The sequence below is a fragment of the Dendrobates tinctorius genome, unplaced genomic scaffold, assembly GCF_039654945.1.
Source record: "Dendrobates tinctorius isolate UK_male_01 unplaced genomic scaffold, ASM3965494v1 ptg000314l, whole genome shotgun sequence".
In the NCBI taxonomy this organism is placed as follows: Eukaryota; Metazoa; Chordata; class Amphibia; order Anura; family Dendrobatidae; genus Dendrobates; species Dendrobates tinctorius.
This window is the reverse complement of record NW_027361981.1, coordinates 3860334-3880361: the sequence shown is the minus strand read 5'-3', so window position 1 is coordinate 3880361 and position 20028 is coordinate 3860334. Positions and strand designations below refer to the sequence as shown.

Below are 20028 nucleotides of genomic sequence, written 5' to 3'. Positions count from 1 at the left end.
AGCAGTCAGACCTCCACCGATCACACATTTGTCACTTGTCCTCTGCGGTGGAGCTCATGCATGATGATCACAGAATGTTCTGGATTTGGCAGTTGAACCTTCAGCAATCACACATTTGTCATCTATCCTGTCCTGCAGCGTCCATACGCGACCACCCCCCATTTAAACAGGAGACTCAGGACACCTATTCTCATATTCAGAATTGGTCCAAGTGGTTGGACATACAATGACCATGACCACACATTCGCCACTTATTCTGTGCAGCCGTACGCATGCGCAACCATCACCCCATTCAAACACTAGACCTCGGACCCCCCATTCTCATTTGTCCTACAGTGCCCATCCGTAACCGCCAACTCATTCGACACAAGGACCCCCATTCTCATGATCAACATTCGGATCTCCAGTAATCACACGATTGAAACATACCATGTGCTGCGGTGTGCATGCGCAACCAACCACCTCATTTAAGCAGAAGGCTCATGGCCTCCATTCCTATGATTGGTGGGGGTCTAATTAGTCAGATCTCCAGCATTCACACTTTTGCAGCATTGCGCATGTAAAACCACCCTTTGGCTCACAACCAACCTTAGTTCTCATGATCAGTCAAAAGATCACGTTTTTATTTCCCAGCTTGTTCAGTAGAGAACATGCTTGACATGCACCCTTTACAAACAGAACACTTGGGACCCCCAATCTCCTGATTATCGGGGGGGAGGGGCAGCAGTTGGACATCCAGGGATCACACAATTGTCACCAATTTTGCAGATAACTCTTGAAGCATTCTCTTTTAGAACCTTTCACTTTTTCGGAGCATTCTATCATTTTTTTTTTCCTGTGGTCCTTCTGGCTTTTACATTACATTTCAGGTCCTAAGAGAAAACAATAACCTTTTTTTTTGTCAGACAGTAATTACAATAAATTACAATAAATCTGACTTTAAGAGAAATTCTTTGTGAATTCGTAATGAGAAAATAGTTTTGTATTGGATATGATTTTTTATTTTTTTTAAATATTAAAAATTAAAAGATAATACCAGATACAAAAAAAAAAAAAGCTGGAACAATTTGCTGATGAACTTCTACTCGACATTAGCCGATGCGCGACTATGTGGAAACGTTCCAGCACCTGGTAGGAAAAGTGAGACAAAGGATTCCGTAACCCGCTGCTGAATGGTGGCTGAGGCGGGATTCCTTGGGGCTGTCTCAAATTGCACAGTTTTAATGCTGAGTAGCCTTTATGTCCTGATTACTTCCAGCTAACTGGCAGATTTCGGATATATTCACTGCATTGTCTTGCTTTGTTTTTTTTTTTTTCTTTTTTTCGGGTTTGGAAAAGCTATTTGCTCTCAGTTTACTGCACAATCTGATATAAAATGAATTGATGGCTTGGAACTTTTGTGATGATCATATTTTTTTCGTCTCGGATTTCTGGTGTTTTGTGGGAATTCTCCAGTTCTTAAATGACATCTGTTAAAAAAACAAAAAAAACAAACCCCCCCCGCTCCCTCGTATTTTCTTCATTGGACCGCTATACAATAAATTGTAATATAATAAAATGTGTTCCAACGCTTGAGGTTTATGTAAATGGACTTAAAATGTATCTTTTTCTCGCCGAAATATCGTAAAATATTTTAAATTTTGTTATTTTTGCAATCAAGTATTTCGGATTTTTTTTGGGGGGAGCTGGAGAAAAAGAGAAACGGAGCTTAAAGAAAATAGAATGTAAACATTTTTGAGGTGTAGAGTCCAGCAGGAACATAAGGACTTCATACATTTCTGGCCAAGCTATTGTGTTCTGACGTTTCATCTCTTTCCAGTTTCTTTCCTGTGGTCTCCACATTTATAGTCTTTTATGAGAGGTTCTCATACGTTATGGAATTCATTTGTTGAGACAATGATTTGACATTTTTCGTCTACCCGAATCCTTAACATACATGCTAAATGCTGTTTGTGTTGTTTGTTAAGTTATATACCTTAGGAACGCCATCCAGAGCCACTAAAATTAAATTTTGAAGGCATCTCATATTGCTTTATGTAGATCATTGACTTTTTATATCCACCATGGAAAGATAAGCCTGGCCATAGAGTTCCATATTTGCCTTCACCAACAGTGACTACAAGTCACCACCAACCATGCGTGTTGGATGTCTTCTGTCAAGTTCTCCCAGCTTGTCCATGACTTCTCCATCATTCAGGTGACACGTTGTAAAAACTCAAACCCAACAGTTGACATGACCAGGGAAGATTTTGATTTTCATCCTCTTCTCAATCCATTTTGTTGATGATCATCCTCCTATCTCTCGTGGTGTTGATTTTCATCCTCTTCCTCTCTGTCCATCTTGTTGATGATCTTCCTCCTTGTCTCTTCTGCGTGTCGATTTTCTTCCTCTCCATTCATCGTGTTTATGGTCATCCCTTTCTTTTCATGGTCATTCTTTTTCTCTTTATTCTTATTGTCCATGACAGGGATGGGCAATTAATTTTCCAAAGGGGTCACATGAGAGACCTTGACTGCCGTGGAAGGCCAAATCTACTGATTGAGCTTAATTCTGATTATTATTTCCGTATTTTATATTTTTATCACTTTATATTGAGACAAATTAAGTGTGTTGAGCAGAAGCTTCTGCTAATTCAGGTCACGATAGGGTTTATTGTAAAATTTATGCTCACCTGTAGTAGTTTATCAGCACCAAATAATTTACTGCTTTTTATAAAGCTTATAAATCATACTGTTCCTGTTATTCAGCCTTAAGTATATGTAATAAATACTGTATATATACCTAGATAAACAGCTCCCCACACACAGTATAATGTCCGCAACACCTCACAAATATGCCTCCACAGACCCTCACAGTATAATGTCCCCACAACTCCCCACTAGACAATGTGATGCCTCCACAGCTCCTCACAAAGTATAGTGTTCCCACAGCTCCCCATAAACAATATGATGCCTCTACAGACCCCCACACAGTATAATGTCTCACCAGTTCCCAACAAACCTTCACACAGTATAATGTCCCAAGAGCCCCCCACAAATAATATGCCTCCACAGCCCCTAGCACGGTATAATGTCCCCACAACTCCCCACATTGTGATGCCTTCACAGACCCTCACAGTATAATGTCCCCATAACTCCACACAAAACAATGTGGTGCCTCCACATCCCCTCACAGTATAATGTCCCTATAACTCCACACAAAACAATGTGATGCATCCACAGCACCTCACAGTATAATGTCCCTATAACTCCACACAAAACAATGTGATGCATCCACAGCACCTCACAGTATAATGTCCCTATAACTCCACACAAAACAATGTGATGCATCCACAGCACCTCACAGTATAATGTCCCTATAACTCCACACAAAACAATGTGATGCATCCACAGCACCTCACAGTATAATGTCCCTATAACTCCACACAAAACAATGTGATGCATCCACAGCACCTCACTAAGTATAGTGTTCCACAGCTCCCCATAAACAATATGATGCCTCTACAGACCCCCACACAGTATAATGTCCCCAGAGCCCCCCCACAAATAATATGATGCCTCCAGAGCAACTAACACTGTATAATGTTCCCACAGCCCCCACAAAGAATATGATGACTCCACAGCCCCTCACACAGTATAATGTCCCCACAATTCTCCACAGTGTGATGCCTCCACAGTTCCTCAGACAGTATAATGTCTCCACAGCTCCTCATAAACAATATGATGCCATGCCTTCACAGCCCCTCACAAAGTATAGTGTCCACACAGTTTCCCACAGCCCTTCACATAGTATCATGTCCACACAGCCCCCACAAACAATATGATGCCTCCACAGCCCCTCACACAGTATAATGTCCTCACAAGTTATACGATGCCTTTACAGCCCCTCACGCAGTATGTTGTCCCCACTCACAACTATGATGTCCCCACAGCCTCTCACGCAGTATTATGGCGCCCCACTCAAGTATTACAGTATGTCCCCTCTGCATCTCGCACAGTATAATTGCCCCACACACAAGTATGATAGTCCTCACAGCCCCTCACACCATATTGTGTCCCCCACACAAGTATGCTGTCCCTACATCTCCTTGCATAATATCATGCTCCCTCTCTACAAGAAAGACGTTCCTATATTCCTTCATACAGTGTTACGCCCCCCACACACAAGTGTGATGTCCACACAACCCCCTTGCATAGTATTATGACCCCCCACACAAGAACGATGTCTCCACAGCCCCTCACACAGTATGATGTCCCAACCGCCCATAATCATCCATCCTGCTGATGATTGTCCACTTCCTCTCTGTCCTTCTTAATGATGATCATGTTCTTCACATACATTCATATTGTGGACGGTCTCCTCTTTCTCCGTCTCTTATTTTACGACGTCCAACACAAGAAAAACCTTCAGTCTTGTCATTTGCTCTTCAAGTGACTGGTATGCCATGACTTATATGTCTTGCCACCATGAAAGTCTTCACTTATGTAAATGTTTGAAGGCATCAATACCTCTCCGGTTTTCTGTTTTCCATCTCTCACATCGATATAGAGCCACGGAAAATGCTTGACACCAGATTATTTTCGGCATTCTCTGACAACTTGGGTTCATCATCCTTGTACTTTTGAAGGTCTCTAGGCGAAGCAACCTCAGTTAACACGAATCCAAGAATTCACCGTTCTCGGAAGCACCACGTTCTGATGGTCTCTTCTGCTTCTAAGAACGGTGTTTACCGGCTCAATATGTTCCCTCTACAGAACATTTCATTTTTCCCACTTCAGACTGTAAAGTGCAGGAGCTGAAAATGTTTCAGCTGGCCGCATGTAGATTATTTTTTCACACTATTTGATATCTTGTTATCTTCTTTTCCGGATCTCTTTTCACACACAACAGAACATTTGCGGTAAGTACGTTCATGTTTCCGCGCCTCATGCTTGAGAGCTCTTAAGACTCCCAGTTTTGCTATAAACTCTCGGTTCACCTCTCGTCGCGACTCTTCTTTCTCCACTTGACCTAGATTCCGTTTCGTTATTGAGACAGAACTGTAGTGACAGTAAATGCTGCATTGTACTTTTAAGGTTCGGGAATCTTTTATCATTGTTAGTGTCAAAGGACATGAAATAGAAAACATTCCTCTACACCGAAGCGCCGGTTACCAGGACGTGTTACTCACCGATTTTCTATCATTTTATGACCTATATCCCTTTAGCTTTATCTTTCGGTCTGTACACTATCCATTTTCTTTGAAACCTCAATAAAGAACTTTTTTTTTTCCAAGACTGAATTTAACTTTTGACCCCCAGACTGTAGTATATAGGTGTAATCAACAGCAATATCTGCAAGAGTGTATATATAATAGAGGTGGACCATGTTTTCTGAAGGAGGTGCATACACAATAAAGGCAGGCCATGTTGTTGCTTTGAGTGGTTCATTGGAGATAGAAGCCCCAGCCTTGGTAGACGCTATTCGTTTTGGTACTAGGTTGGTTCCTCTATCGAGACACCATATTGAAGATGGATATTTGGCCCGAATATCTTAAAAGGTATAAACAATCAAGTCTTTTTGTCTTATGCCCCATTTACGCTTTACGGTTTCGGCCTATAAATGAGCAACTGTTAAATAATTAATAGCCCATTTGCACGAGCTGTCCTCATACAACTTGCAATTTGTCGGCAGCATGTCCGCAGTGTACACCGGGCAACATGCTGGCGATAAAAACAATATACTGATTCACATAAATATTCGGCATAATGCTCAGGCAGGCTGATGATCGGCAATGAGCAACATTCTGAAAACTCATATGCCAAAATGAACCTTTATGTGTCTTTACTCTAAGAGCAGTGAGATTATGGCTTCCTTATTGTAATAGCAGTGAGATTATGAGTTCTTTACTGTAAGAACAGTGAGAATATGGTTTGTTTAGTGTAAGAACAGTAAGGTTTTGGGTTGGTTGAAATTATGGGTTCTTTACTGTAAGAGCAGTGTGATTATGGTTTCTTTACTGTAAGAGCAGTGAGATTGTTAGTTTTCTACTGCAAGAGCAGTTACATTATGGTTTCTTTACTGTAAGAGCTGTGAAATTATGGGTTCTTTACTGTAAGAGCAGTGACATTATGGTTTCTTTACTGTAAGAGCAGTGAGATTATGGGTTCTTTACTGTAAGAGTGACATTATGGTTTCTTTACTGTAAGCAGTGAGATTATGGGTTCTTTATTGTAAGAGCAGTGAGATTATGGGTTCTTTACTGTAAGAGCAGTGAGACTATGGATTCTTTACTGTAAGAGCAGTGAGATTGTGGGTTCTTTACTGTAAGAGCAGTGAGATTATGGGTTCTTTACTGTAAGAGCAGTGAGACTATGGATTCTTTACTGTAAGAGCAGTGAGATTATGGGTTCTTTACTTTAAGAGCAGTGACATGGTTTCTTTACTGTAAGAGCAGTGACATTATGGTTTCTTTACTGTAAGAGCAGTGAGATTATGGTTTCTTTAGTGTAAGAGCAGTGAAGTTAAGGGGTTCTTTACTGTAAGAGTGACATTATGGTTTCTTTACTGTATGAGCAGTGAGATTATGGGTTCTTTACTGTATGAGCAGTGACATTATGGTTTCTTTACTATAAGAGCAGTGACATTATGATTTCTTTACTGTAAGAGCAGTGACATTATGGGTTCTTACAGTGTGAGCAGTGAGATTATGAAACGCTCTTCCATATGATGTTGTAATGTTTGATTGACTACAAAAGTACAAGGAGGGCATGGATCCCTTTCTTGCAGGCTATGGGTACAGGGCATTACAGGTTATGGGTACTAGATTCTGTGATCCAGACAAGTCGGATTCGGGAAGGAATTTTTCCCCTGATATGGAGCTATTAGCATCTGCCTTGTGGGGTCTTTCCCTTCCTCTTGATCAACATGTTAAGCTATAGGTGGAACTCAATGGACACATCTCTACCTTCCACCTTAAAAACTATGAACCCATGAGTGGGAAACTGCTACAAGTTCTTCACCAACCTGTGTATTGGAACGGCGCTCAACATCATCAGCAAGTTTTGTGTTTGCGTATAATTTTCATTAAATACTGACATCTTGCATAAAGAAAAAAACCAGCGTGATGTTTGGCACCAGTCTCATCTGTAGCTAAGTAATGCACTTAGCATCATTACAGGCCTTAAACGCGCTCATCGAGGAGTCTAATTGCATTTTAAATTGGTTTGTTTTTCAGTTGAATAGGTCGGAATGTTGTGAGAGAGAAAGGAAGGGGGAAAACAACACAAAAAGACGCGACTCCATTAAAAAGTGCTCATTACTAGAACTTGCTACTTCCACTAAGTACAGCCTCTGACTGTGCATATGGAGCACTGCGCGCCATTGTGTCCTCCTTAACCCAAAAGTAAAATTTTGACACCAGACTGGATCCATCTGACCTCATTGTTCTGAACCCAGTAACAGGGGATCCGATGGGATCCAACCAAACGGCTCTCCTGACGTGTCAAGGAATCACATCAATAGAGCCTAAAAGATCTCCCCTCCAGAGATTCCATGTCAGAAACCACGTCACACCTGATCCCCTGCGGAATCTCCCATGGAATGTTCTGAACCAGCCTCCAGGCGTTTCATTAACTCATTCGTCTAAAATTTCGTGTCAGAACTTTCCATTGACGGGAACCTGTTAAACGGAATATGTCATCAGAAAATGACCTTATGTTTCCAGAAGTTTTTTTATGTTAAAATGTTTATTTTTCTTACAATGAATTATTTTTAAAATGTTCTATATTATTACTCATCTAAAAAAAATAACTCAGAATGTTGCCCTTTTTACAGTGGCCAATAGACCTAATATTATACTAATAATTACTGTTTTGTAAAAATGAAATTTTTTGAGTTTCATTATCATCACAGGAATGCAATGATAAATAACACCTCAACATTAAAAAAGATAACACATATTGCACCATTCACAGTAGGTGATGTTACAGCTCACCTCCTCCACATTCTGTATGACTGATAACACCTATATGTAGGTACATAACACAATATATATTATTCACAGTAGGTGATGTCACAGCTCACCTCCTCCTCCTCCTGTGCAGTGTCTGATAACACCTCTATATACACTAGATAACACAGGATCCACCCCATTCACAATAGGTGATGTCACAGCTCACTTCCTCCTCCTGTACAATGACTGATAACACCTCTATATACAGTAGATAACACAGCATCCACCATTCACAATAGGTGATGTCACAGCTCACCTCCTCCTCCTGTACAATGACTGATAACACCTCTATATACAGTAGATAACACAGGATCCACCATTTACAATAGGTGATATCACAGCTCACCTCCTCCTCCACCTGTACAATGACTGATAACACCTCTATATGCAGTACATAACACAGGATCCACCATTCACAATAGGTGATGTCACAGCTCACCTCCTCCTCCTCCTGTGCAGTGACTGAACACCTCTATATACACTAGATAACGCAGGATCCACCATTCACAATAGGTGATGTCACAGCTCACCTCCTCCTCCTGTACAATGACTGCTAACAGCTCTATATACAGTAGGTAACACAGGATCCACCATTCACAATAGGTGATGTCACAGCTCACCTCCTCCTCCTGTACAATGACTGATAACACCTCTATATACAGTAGATAACACAGGATCCACCATTCGCAATAGGTAATGTTACAGCTCACCTCCTCCTCCTGTACAATGACTGCTAACACCTCTATATACAGTAGATAGCACAGGATCCACCATTCACAATAGGTGATGTCACAGCTCACCTCCTCCCCCTCCTGGGCCATAGTGGTTAAAAACAGGCAAGTGTTATTTTATAACTTTATAAGGTGGAATTTTCTTTGACAAGTTCTGCGGAATTTATCTTCGAGTTTCCGAAGATTGTGTCTCGCTCTCATAAGACCATTGTTGTTTATTAGCTTCAATAATTTCGTTCTGTTGCAGAAGGAATAGAATAACCTGGTAATAAACACATTCTTGTTGCTTTAGAATTATAGCTACATTTGATCCGTTCCTGTCCTCCGAGATCTGCTATATCACAGAACTATTTCACAATATGAAATGGGTCACGTGGGTCCACCATTGTGTGCGCTGCCACATTGTATCTCCGCTAAATTATATTGAGCCATATATTGTATTACTGCCAATTAACTTTCTTCTCTCCAATCAACTCACGTTACGGAGAAGGAAAGCGAAAACTTTTTCGAATGACCGATATAATTGGAGATAGTCGTCGCTATATTTGACTTCTAGCCTACCTTGGTGAGAGCTCCGGAGTTAATGCTGCTGGCACCGATGCACATATACATTTCTACTATGTTTTGTACGATATGGTAGTATGAAATATGTGATAGTTGCAGTTTTTCTCAATAAAATGGGCATTTTTCTCACCTTTAAGAATTTTACAATTCCCATTTTCCTGTCTACTTTGGATCTTCAGGCATGGGATATGCGGAGAATTGCCTTAATTTCTCATTCATGGAAGATAATGGTCTTCACTAGTGATGAGCGAGTATACTCGTTGCTCAGGTTTTCCCGAGCATGTATTTTGGCGTGCTCAGAGATTTAGTTTTCCTTGTCTCAGCTGCATGATTTGTGGCTGCTGGACAGCCTGAATACATGTGAGTATTCCCTAACAAACAGGCATTCCTCACATGTATTCAAGCTGTCTAGCAGTCGCAAATCATGCAGCTGAGGCGAAGAAAACTAAATCTCCGAGCACGCCAAAATACTCGGAGATCACCCGAGCATGACTAGTGATGAGCGAGTATACTCGTCGTTTTTCCCGAGCAACGAGTATACTCGCTCATCACTTGTCTTCACGCCTTCTTGGCTGCATTGAGAATACACTAGTAATGCCATAATCATGGACTGTGTTCTCACTTCCATACATGTACCCTTTCATCATAAACCAGAATACAATACTCTTACCTACACATTGTGAAGATAGCTGTATACCTCATTCAGCCGACAGCTCTTCTCCCCGACTCCGCCATACACATGCATTCTCTTTTCATCAAGAACGGCCATACATTGCTGTCAGACGCCCATTTCCATTGAGAACAAAGCATCAGTCATGTTGAAATCCAACATGCCCAATCCATCTTTCTTCTGATCTCTGAAATTGAGCCTAGAGTCAACACAACTCCAAGTGCATTAAATTGGCTGTGCAACCAATATTGCTCTCAGATGGATTTACACCTCAAGAGGTATTTCCATCTTATGTACTTGTGGCATATCCACAGGATATAGCAAAAAGGTACAGGAGATGCGGATATCACATGTAGAACCTTTGGAGATGCGGATATCACATGTAGAACCTTCACCTTTCTCGAGAACGGGACCACAACGTGCCTCTTTGTCAATGGAGAGATGGTTGAAATTCTATTTTTATTCTAACCACATTTCGACTGAAACCAGCATGTACCATTGGATGGTCTCGAATCCACTGTACACTCATGACATATTACGTGGCTGTGCCATCAAGAATTATTCCCAACATGGTGTCTCATTTGTTAAGCAATGTTGTTTTGCCACACGGGGTCGTAGACTCAAGTGCCACCAAGAACGACATCTGTAAGAAGTATGAATGTTCCACCCGAATTTGTGTGGGTTTTCTCCAGAGTTGTGCTGATAATTTGCATTGAAATCGCCAATGGAAACAGTGATGACAATCTCTATGAAACCTTGTGGAATATGGTTGTGGTAGAGCCCTTTTCTTCGGATAGCTGGTGGTCTCAACAGTCGGTGGTGTAGCGATCAGAAAGTAATCCCCTATTCACAGATTTAGGGCCCGATTCACCAAAGCTTTTACACAAAAAAAGTGTCGTAAAAACTTTGAAAAGTTGCAAAATTTTGGCACAACTCGAAGTTGAGCCAAAATGTTGTGACTTTTGGCATCTTCACTCCAATTTCTCCCAGTTTTGCCATAATGAGTGACGTTTGGGTGGGACAAGGTTGTGGCAGAGGCTTTATGCCACAGCTCATCTAATTCACGAAGAGCTATGGCGTTTCCTACACGAGAGACTTAATTTCAGTCCATGATTGAAGTAAGATATCTTGGGTGCCGCATGGAGGTCCATGACACTCTTCAGACTTTCTGGAATCTTGAAGAGGCGTGCACCACGCCCTTCATTAAGACCAGCAAGAAATAAACCGATCTTGATGAATCGGGGCCTTTTTTTTTGGAAATAAACTTTTCAAAGTATGAGATGGGATTACTCCTATAAGGGTTAGGGACCTTTCAACATTGAAGACCAGTCCTCTGTTTCCAAGTAGGGGCACTGTTCTGTATAAAATGTAAAGCTTATGCCTAGACTGAACAAATTAGTAAAATTAGAAAACATATATATATTTTTTATAAATGTTGCATATTCTATGGATTTGTCTATGAGATTTTTGTTTTTCTTTCCTAAATTTTGATTGATTAAATTTTATTATATTTTGTTTCTTAACGTTTTATTATTTTTTTTTTATTTTTAGGAGAAAGAAAAATGATGGAATAGCTGTAAACATGGACATCTTGAAAGGCATACGGACATCGCCTTCCAGTGTCATCACCCTATTATTTCTAAATTTACTCTTTAAATTATGTATTGGTCTGCAAGGAACGTCCCCTCAGATCTTCCAGTTTACACATTCAATGTACAATGCCACAGTATACGAAAATTCTGCTGCTCGGACTTATCTCAACAGTCAAACCAAAATTGGCATCAGACTGGCCAATCTTTCTTGGGACATCAAATACAGGATAATGTCTGGAGATGAAGAAGGGTTTTTTAAAGCCGAAGAGGTGGTGATTGGTGATTTTTGTTTTCTACGAATTCGGACAAAAGGAGGAAATTCGGCCATTTTGAATAGGGAAATTCAGGACAGCTATTTATTATCAATAAAGGCATCAGTGAGAGGGGAGGATTTGGAGGCCTGGACCAAAGTCAACGTGCAGGTCTTAGATATGAATGATTTACGTCCCTTGTTCTCCCCAACCACTTACTCTGTTACCATAGCGGAAAGCACTCCTATAAGGACGAGCATAGCACAGGTTACTGCCACCGATGCCGATATTGGATCCAATGGTGAATTTTATTACTATTTTAAGAACAAGGTAGACCTCTTCTCTGTCCATCCTACAAGTGGGATTGTATCACTAAGTGGGCGGCTAAACTACGACGAGAAAAACCGATACGACCTGGAGGTTTTAGCTGTAGACCGTGGCATGAAATTATATGGCAACAATGGCGTCAGCAGCACTGCCAAACTTTTTGTTCACATTGAACGAATTAATGAAAACGCTCCTACAATCACTGTGGTCACTCACATTCCATCCATGTTGGACATGGACCCTTCATATGCCGTTGTTACCGTTGACGATATCGATGAAGGCGCCAATGGAGACATTGAATCAGTTACCATTGTCTCGGGAGACGAGCTGCAACAGTTTTCGATCATGAAGGAGGGAAAATGGATGAATGAGTATAAAATCAAACAAAAAAGTCCCATTGATTGGGACAACTTTCCGTACGGTGTTAATCTGACTCTTCAAGCTAAAGACAAAGGGTCTCCTCAGAAGTCTTCGGATTTAAATTACGTGCATATTGCCAGCCCTGAAAAAGAAAAAGTAAAAGCTGAATTTGAGAAAGAAGTTTATGACGTTACAGTTAGTGAGTTCTCTCCTCCTGGTGCAGTCGTAGCGGCGGTGAAGGTTCAACCTTCATCTGCATCTGTGGAATACAAAATTTCCGAAAGTGAAGATTCAGAGTATTTTAAGATCAACTCCAGAACGGGACTGATCACTACAGCTCGACATTTAAACTTGGGTGGGAAAGATACCTATGAAATAGAAGTAACCCAAAAAAATAACGATATTAAAGCAAAGGTTACAATAAAATTAGAAGACGCCAACGATAACACACCAGAGTTCCAACAGACCTCATATGAGGCATTTGTCAATGAAACTGTGCCTGTCGGAACTAGTGTATTATTGGTTTTAGCATCCGATAGGGACAAAGGAGAAAATGGTTATATCACTTATAGCATTGCCAGTTTGAATTCCCTACCTTTTGTCATTAACCAGTTTACGGGAACTATCAGCACCTCTGATGTTCTTGATTTCGAGTCCTCTCCCGAGAGTTATAGATTTATCGTAAGAGCCTCCGATTGGGGCTCTCCCTATCGCCATGAGAGTGAAGTCAATGTCACTATTCATATAGGAAACGTAAATGATAATAAGCCCTTGTTTGAAAAAGTTGCTTGCCAAGGAGTCATCTCTTTTGACTTTCCAACCGGTGGACACATCACTGCCGTTTCTGCCATTGATATTGATGAGTTAGAGCTTGTCAAGTATAAAATAATGTCAGGGAATGAATTAGGTTTCTTCTACTTGAATCCAGATTCTGGGGTCTTACAGCTTAAGAAATCATTTATTAGTTCCGGTCTTAGAAATAGCAACTTTGCACTTAAGATCACTGCCACAGATGGGGAAAACTTTGCCGACCCTATGTATGTGAACATAACAGTAGTCCATGGTAAAGTCCCATCTAAATATTTTGACTGTAAAGAAACGAGGGTTGCCCAAAAATTAGCAGAAAAGCTTCTCAAAAAGTCCAAGGCTAATGCTAAGTTAAACTATGAAGACAATTTGTTTGATTTCTATTCAATAAACAGGCAACCCCCCCAATTTGACAAGTCGTTTCCTTCAGATGTGTCAGTCAAGGAGGACCTTCCTGTAGGTTCCTCTATATTAAAAATTAAAGCCACCGACCCTGATTCAGGGTTTAATGGAAAGGTACTTTACACCATCACAGATGGTAATATTGATAGCTGTTTTACCATTGACTTAGAATCTGGACAAATTAGCGTACTCATGCCCATGGATCGTGAGACTTCAGATAAATATCTACTTAATATCACTGCTTACGATTTAGGCAAACCTCAGAGATCTTCATGGAGATTGTTGACTATCCATGTCAATGACGCAAATGATAACAGTCCTACTTTTCTTCAAGAAAGCTACTCGGCTAATACTCTAGAGAGCACAAGTTTAGGGACAGAGTTAATTCAGGTGGAAGCTCGAGACAAGGATATTGGACCCAATGGAGAAATATCTTATTCCATTTTAACCGACACAAAAAAATTTGCAATAAACAGCTCTACTGGAATAGTCTATGTGGCTGATCAACTGGACAGAGAACTGATGTCTAATTACACACTGAAAATTGAGGCAAGGGACAAAGCCGAAAACGGTCAACAACTTTTTTCAGTTGTCACCCTCAAGGTCTTTTTGGATGATGTTAATGATTGTGCTCCAGTTTTTGTACCTTTCAGCTACACTGCCAAAGTACTGGAAGATCTACCAGTGGGTACCGTCATATCTTGGCTTGAAACCCAAGATCCGGATCTTGGTTTAGGCGGCCAGGTACGATATTCCTTAGTCAATGACTACAACGGCAAGTTTGAAATTGATAAAACCAGTGGAGCTATTCGCTTGAACAAGGAACTGGACTACGAAAAGCAACAATTCTACAATCTAACCGTACGAGCTAAGGATAAGGGTCGCCCCGTTTCTCTATCTTCGGTTTCATTTGTGGAAGTGGAAGTGGTAGATGTCAATGAAAACCTGCATACCCCCTACTTTTTGGATTTCGCTGTAACTGGATCTATTAAAGAGAATTCACGCGTTGGAACTAGTGTGTTGCAAGTTTTGGCAAGAGATGAAGATACCGGTCGAGATGGTGAAATACAGTACTCCATAAGGGATGGGAGTGGACTCGGAAGATTTAGTATTGATGAAGAAACTGGTAAGTGACTAAAAATATTCTAATATAATACAAAATAATGGGTCCAATGGATCAAAATGGCGGTATTTATGGGAATAGAAGGAAGGCGATGAGAATGCAATGAAGATGTTGTTTCATTTAAAGTCAATCTGCTTTTGTCTCTGTGTACTAGGAGACTGTAGGGAACTAATGTAGATATAAGAGATCATGGTTGCACTACTTGTTTTGGACTATTTGTGTTTATATATTTATAATTAGGTGATGTCCTTTTATCCCAAAAAGTTTTATATCTGAAGAACATGATTATCATCCAGAAAATCATTCTGAATTATGTATTAGCTCGGTTAAGGTGTTGTCCAGGATTATGTTTTTCATAAAAGCAGCATCACATAGCCACCCTCTACAACTAATGCAGCAGTCAGCCCCCTTCATTAAAAAAATAGCTGAACAAGATGACTGTTCAAACCAAGCACATGCACCCTTGGTGTGGCCAAACAGTTCACCTTTGCAACTGCGTGGTTTCTATCTATCTACACTCATGTCTTCTTTGATTAACAGGATTCTTCTTTGATTCTTTACAGGAGCCAGAAAAAGGTTGAGATAGATGGAAAACAAATAATGGGAAGGTGCACAGAACTGTTTGGCCTTTTCTTGGTTTGAACAGTCATTTTGTGTTGACAGACTCCCTTTAATGGGGTTGTTCACTACTCGGACAACTCCTTCTCAATCCTCACGTTTCCCCACTGTAAAATAATATCACTTATATTTGCCTCTGATGCCAGCGCTGTTCCAGATGTATTTGTACTTGGGTCTCCCAGGAATTGCGTAACATAATTATGTCATGCGATCCTTGCAACCAATCAGCACTAGCTTGACGCTCTTCGCCTTCGGACAAATCACATACATCCGGAGGAAGTGAGAGCTACTGCTGCTCTCTCATTTCCTTCTGATGCATGCGATTGTCTGAAGGTGGGGAGGGTAAAACCAACACTGGTTGGCCACAGGGATAGTATGACATAATTATGTTATGCAATTCCCGGGACACCCAGTACTTACACCGCTGGATCAGTGCCAGCACCGGAGGTGAATATAAGTGATATTATTTTACAAAGAGGAAATGTAGACAACCTCTTTAAATTACAATATCCAATAAACTTCTGAAACTAAAAACAAAAGTCTTTTAATTTGCTATGAGCTGTTAACCTTTAGGGTGAGGGTTCATATTTTTCAATATCATGATTACAGTGTTTGTTTGCCAGTAGAAAATTACATTGTTTGATTTTTAATATGGTTGATCCGAGCCAGACTAAAAAACTTTGGCTGAGTCAGCTGGGTGATTTGGACTCCATCCTGTTGAGATATGTGTAAAAGCCATTCGGCAATATGATCTCTGATACTTGAAAGTCATTATCGGATTGCTATTGGACTAGTGGCAGCTAAAACACCTCTGAATAATTAATCTTCTGTCTAGTTACAGAGAGAGTCGCGGATTGAATTACCTTACACTGACAGGCCTGTTTATTTACCGTTTGTTTGGTTCATGTGCTCATTATGAAGTGGCCATCGATTTTAGGTTAAAGGTTTGCCGCAAATCCAGATGTGTCATGGGTTATTAGCTAAGGCAATTAATGACGGCTGGCGGCACCTATGCCTTATGTCTTGATCATTTATTTATTTTTTCCTAAAGTTGTTTCTTGTGTGTAATGGAATTATACATCTTAATGGATCCATGTAATAGAGTTGTACTCTGGGTCATTGACCAGTTTATATACCGGTCGGCGCTATTCAACTTTATTTTAGAATAATAGGAGAGTAGAAACGTTTTTGAAGGCAACATAAGGTTTGCCTCAAGTAAGAAATGAAGGGTCTTTAGGATTACTGTTGACCCCAGACAGATAGTGCTATTGTTAGCAAATAAAATGGGACCCTGAATCAGTACTGAGTGAGACCTGGACCATTACTACAGGGGTGCAGCCATCGCTTTCCAGCCCTAGTGCCAGAGTGAGCTCCTTGCCACATAGACACCATTATTACTGAGAGTACATGGTCGATGGGGGACCCGTTATAGATTTTTCATCGGAGGTCAGGAGCTTCAATTTACATCTCTGGTATAGACCTTCACATCCCCAACCATCTTGGTTTGAAGGACTTAGTTAATGTTTGCCCCAAATCTCCTCTCCACAATCCTTTGGTTGAGTCTTCACCTTTGTTTTCTAACATTGGAAACACTTTAAAGAAAGAATCTGTACATTGGCTCTCAGAACTCTTTAAGATGCTGCCAACTAAGGCTTGTCCCCATCGCTAAATGCCCCAAAGCAACCACTTCTACGGTACATATGCCCAGGAATGTTGCTGTTCTTCTCATCATCCTAGCTCTTAGGATTGCAGGGTTCAATGAGCCAGGTAGTCAGCGCTCCTTGAAAATTGTAACTGATGTCTAAAAGTTTTAATTGTTCTCTATGTATAGGTGCTTTTTGCGGCGATATCGACCGTAACGGTCAACAAATATGTGTAAATGGGGGCTGGCCGGGCCAGCCCACTGATCAGTGGGGGAGATGTCAATTGGGCATGATCGATTTCAAATTACCAATCACTTTATTCTCCACCTTAGATAAGCCACCAGCAGAGATTTTTAACAGAAGCTTCATCATAGAGAACACTGGAGCCAAAAGAGTTCTTCTTTGTAAGGGGAAGACCACCAATTTGGCTGTCAGCAAAACGACTGGCCAAAGCATAATTCGACTCACAGCCATCTATACTCTATGGCCAGATTAAGGCCGTTGACGGTTTAAAGTGCCCCCTAGAGTGGTCTCATTAGCTTCTAAAGTGTTTAGCAAACTATTTGATGGATCAAAAAGCCTTAAAAAATAATTGTTAGGTAGTTGACCTCCATATAGTATAATGCGTCCCCATAGTTCTCCAGATAGTATAATGCACCCCTCAAAGTCCTTCATATAGTATAATGCATCCCATAGTCCTCCTTATAGTATACTGCACATCCCATAGTCCTCCATATACTGTAATGCTCCCCCCATAGTCCTCCATATAGTAATATGCGCCCCCATATTCCTCCATATAGTATACTACACTCCCTATAGTCCTCCATATAGTATAATGCACCCTCCATAGTTCTCCATATATAATGCACAGCCCATAGTCCTCCATATAGTATAATGCACAGCCCATAGTCATCCATATAGTATAATGCACAGCCCATAGTCTTCCATGTAGTATAATGCACAGCCCATAGTCCTACGTGTAGTATAATGCACAGCCCATAGTCCTACGTGTAGTATAATGCACAGCCCATAGTCCTACATGTAGTATAATGCACAGCCCGTAGTCATCCATGTAATATAATGCACAACCTATAGTATTCCATGTAGTATAATACGCAGCCCATAGTCATCCATGTAGTATAATTTACAGTCCATAGGCATCCATACAGTATAATACGCAGCCCATAGTCATCCATGTAGTATAATTTACAGTCCATAGGCATCCATACAGTATAATGCGCATCCCTTAGTCATCCATGTAATAGTATGGCCCTGGTGTACTCCCTGATTAAAAAACATAATAGATACTCACCTTTGCTCCACTCCCACACCACTGAGCATCCTCTTCTGAAGCTGGCAGCTGACTTCAGTCTGCAATCAACGGTAGCACATGACGCCACTGCTTTGCGTCCCCGGTCATGTGCACGCCGATATCAGCTGCTAGCTTTTGATTGGCTGGCATTGTGTATTGCCATGAACAGACCCAATGGGTGTGTGTGCAGCAATACAGTTCAGGTGAATGTTTATCCGAGGACGCACATTCAGTTGAAGTTTCTGCTGGCGTCGGTGGGCCCCTCACCCACTGGGCCCGGTCCCAGTCAATATCTGTGAATGGAAAGTCAATGAAATCTAAAATTGCCACCTGAAGTGGTCTGACTTTCCTCAAAAATGTTTAGTTGCCTCTTTGGAAAGACCCAAAACTTTAAATAATCTTCTTTCAAAAGGGTTTTACATATCCAAAAATGCAAAATAAAAGATCATTCATATGTTAGGTAGTGGACTTTGCAAAAGTTCCATAGTACAGCAAACATAGAAACTTCTCCTTATCAGTAAGGTGATTTATGGTATCCCATCAGATTTATATGACAAGCTGAGGAGAAGGAGATTAGGGTTGTTATCTCATTTTCCCAGCACTTTTTGGTACTCACTTGAACCTTGACACTTGGGGCCTGATTCTTCCTTTGTGGGTTTTTCTTTAAGTCACTTTTATGTGTTTGTATTGCAGTATTCATTAATCTTTTGTTCACCAAATTCTTTAAAATGACGCACACGGTTCATGAATTTTGCGCTAAAGAAAAAATGCTTTTCTCTTTAATCTTTTTTTTGCTCCTTTTTAGAGCAACAATTATTTTCATGTCACTCTAAAATGTCCCCAAATTTGTGCAAAAAAAATAAAAGCATATATAAAAAATTACTCCAGGAGGGCTGGATTACATTTTCATCATAATTTTCCAACTTTTTAATAAATCACAGTTGAAGAATTGGCCGCAAACATCTGGAAAAAAAACAACCATGTCCGCAATGTTGAGTTTAAAAGAAGCAAACACATGGAAACAAATGGAAGTGAAAAAGGTGCAAATTAAAATAAGAATGTGGTGCAAATCAAAAATAGGCTAAAACTCCAAAAACTAGGCAAAAAAAATGAAGCAAATGCAATAGTGAAACAGACTCTTAATGTGTTAATAAAATATTTTGGCAAAGCCTCTTACTACTATAAACCTTTGCATGCTCAAGAATTTTAAGATACGGTAAAAATTAGGAGTAAGTTCAGGTGATTGATTGTTTTAGATAAGGTCTGAAGACCTCCCTTACTTTTAGACTGGAAGGGCTGTATGATAAATGATTATTTCTAGAGAATCTGTTTTTACGCAATATATCTAGCCTAACCAATGTGGACACCTGAATCTGTAAAGTAAACTGGTGGCTGTCACCAGGTCAAAAATGGGCAGGGTTTTGCTCTTATTTTATTCCCAATGTTCTCGTTATTATTCAGTTTTATTTTTTTTTATTTTATTTTTTTTTTTAAATCCGACATACCATTCCACAGATACGTGTTTTTGTTTCATGCTCATTTTTATGGTCTTTACTAAGCAGGCGCTGCTCACAATGTAATCATACAGAGCAGCCTAAACCACACCCCAGAGGATCCTGTGAGCTACGCCTCCT

At 40.5% G+C, this 20028-nt stretch overlaps 1 protein-coding gene across 2 annotated transcripts in view; it reads left to right on the top strand.

The window, feature by feature from the left end:
- Nucleotides 1-14860, top strand: part of LOC141073744 (protocadherin Fat 3-like) — an 83416-nt gene extending 68556 nt beyond the window's left edge. Inside the window, exon 2 of one of the 2 annotated variants that reach the window (XM_073561148.1) lies at nt 11511-14860. In XM_073561148.1, the coding sequence (XP_073417249.1) occupies nt 11511-14832 (3322 nt within the window). In that variant the 3' untranslated portion in view covers nt 14833-14860. The remainder of the gene's footprint in view (nt 1-11510) is intronic. The other variant, XM_073561149.1, reaches the window with a different exon arrangement.
- Nucleotides 14861-20028: the final 5168 nt, after the last annotated feature.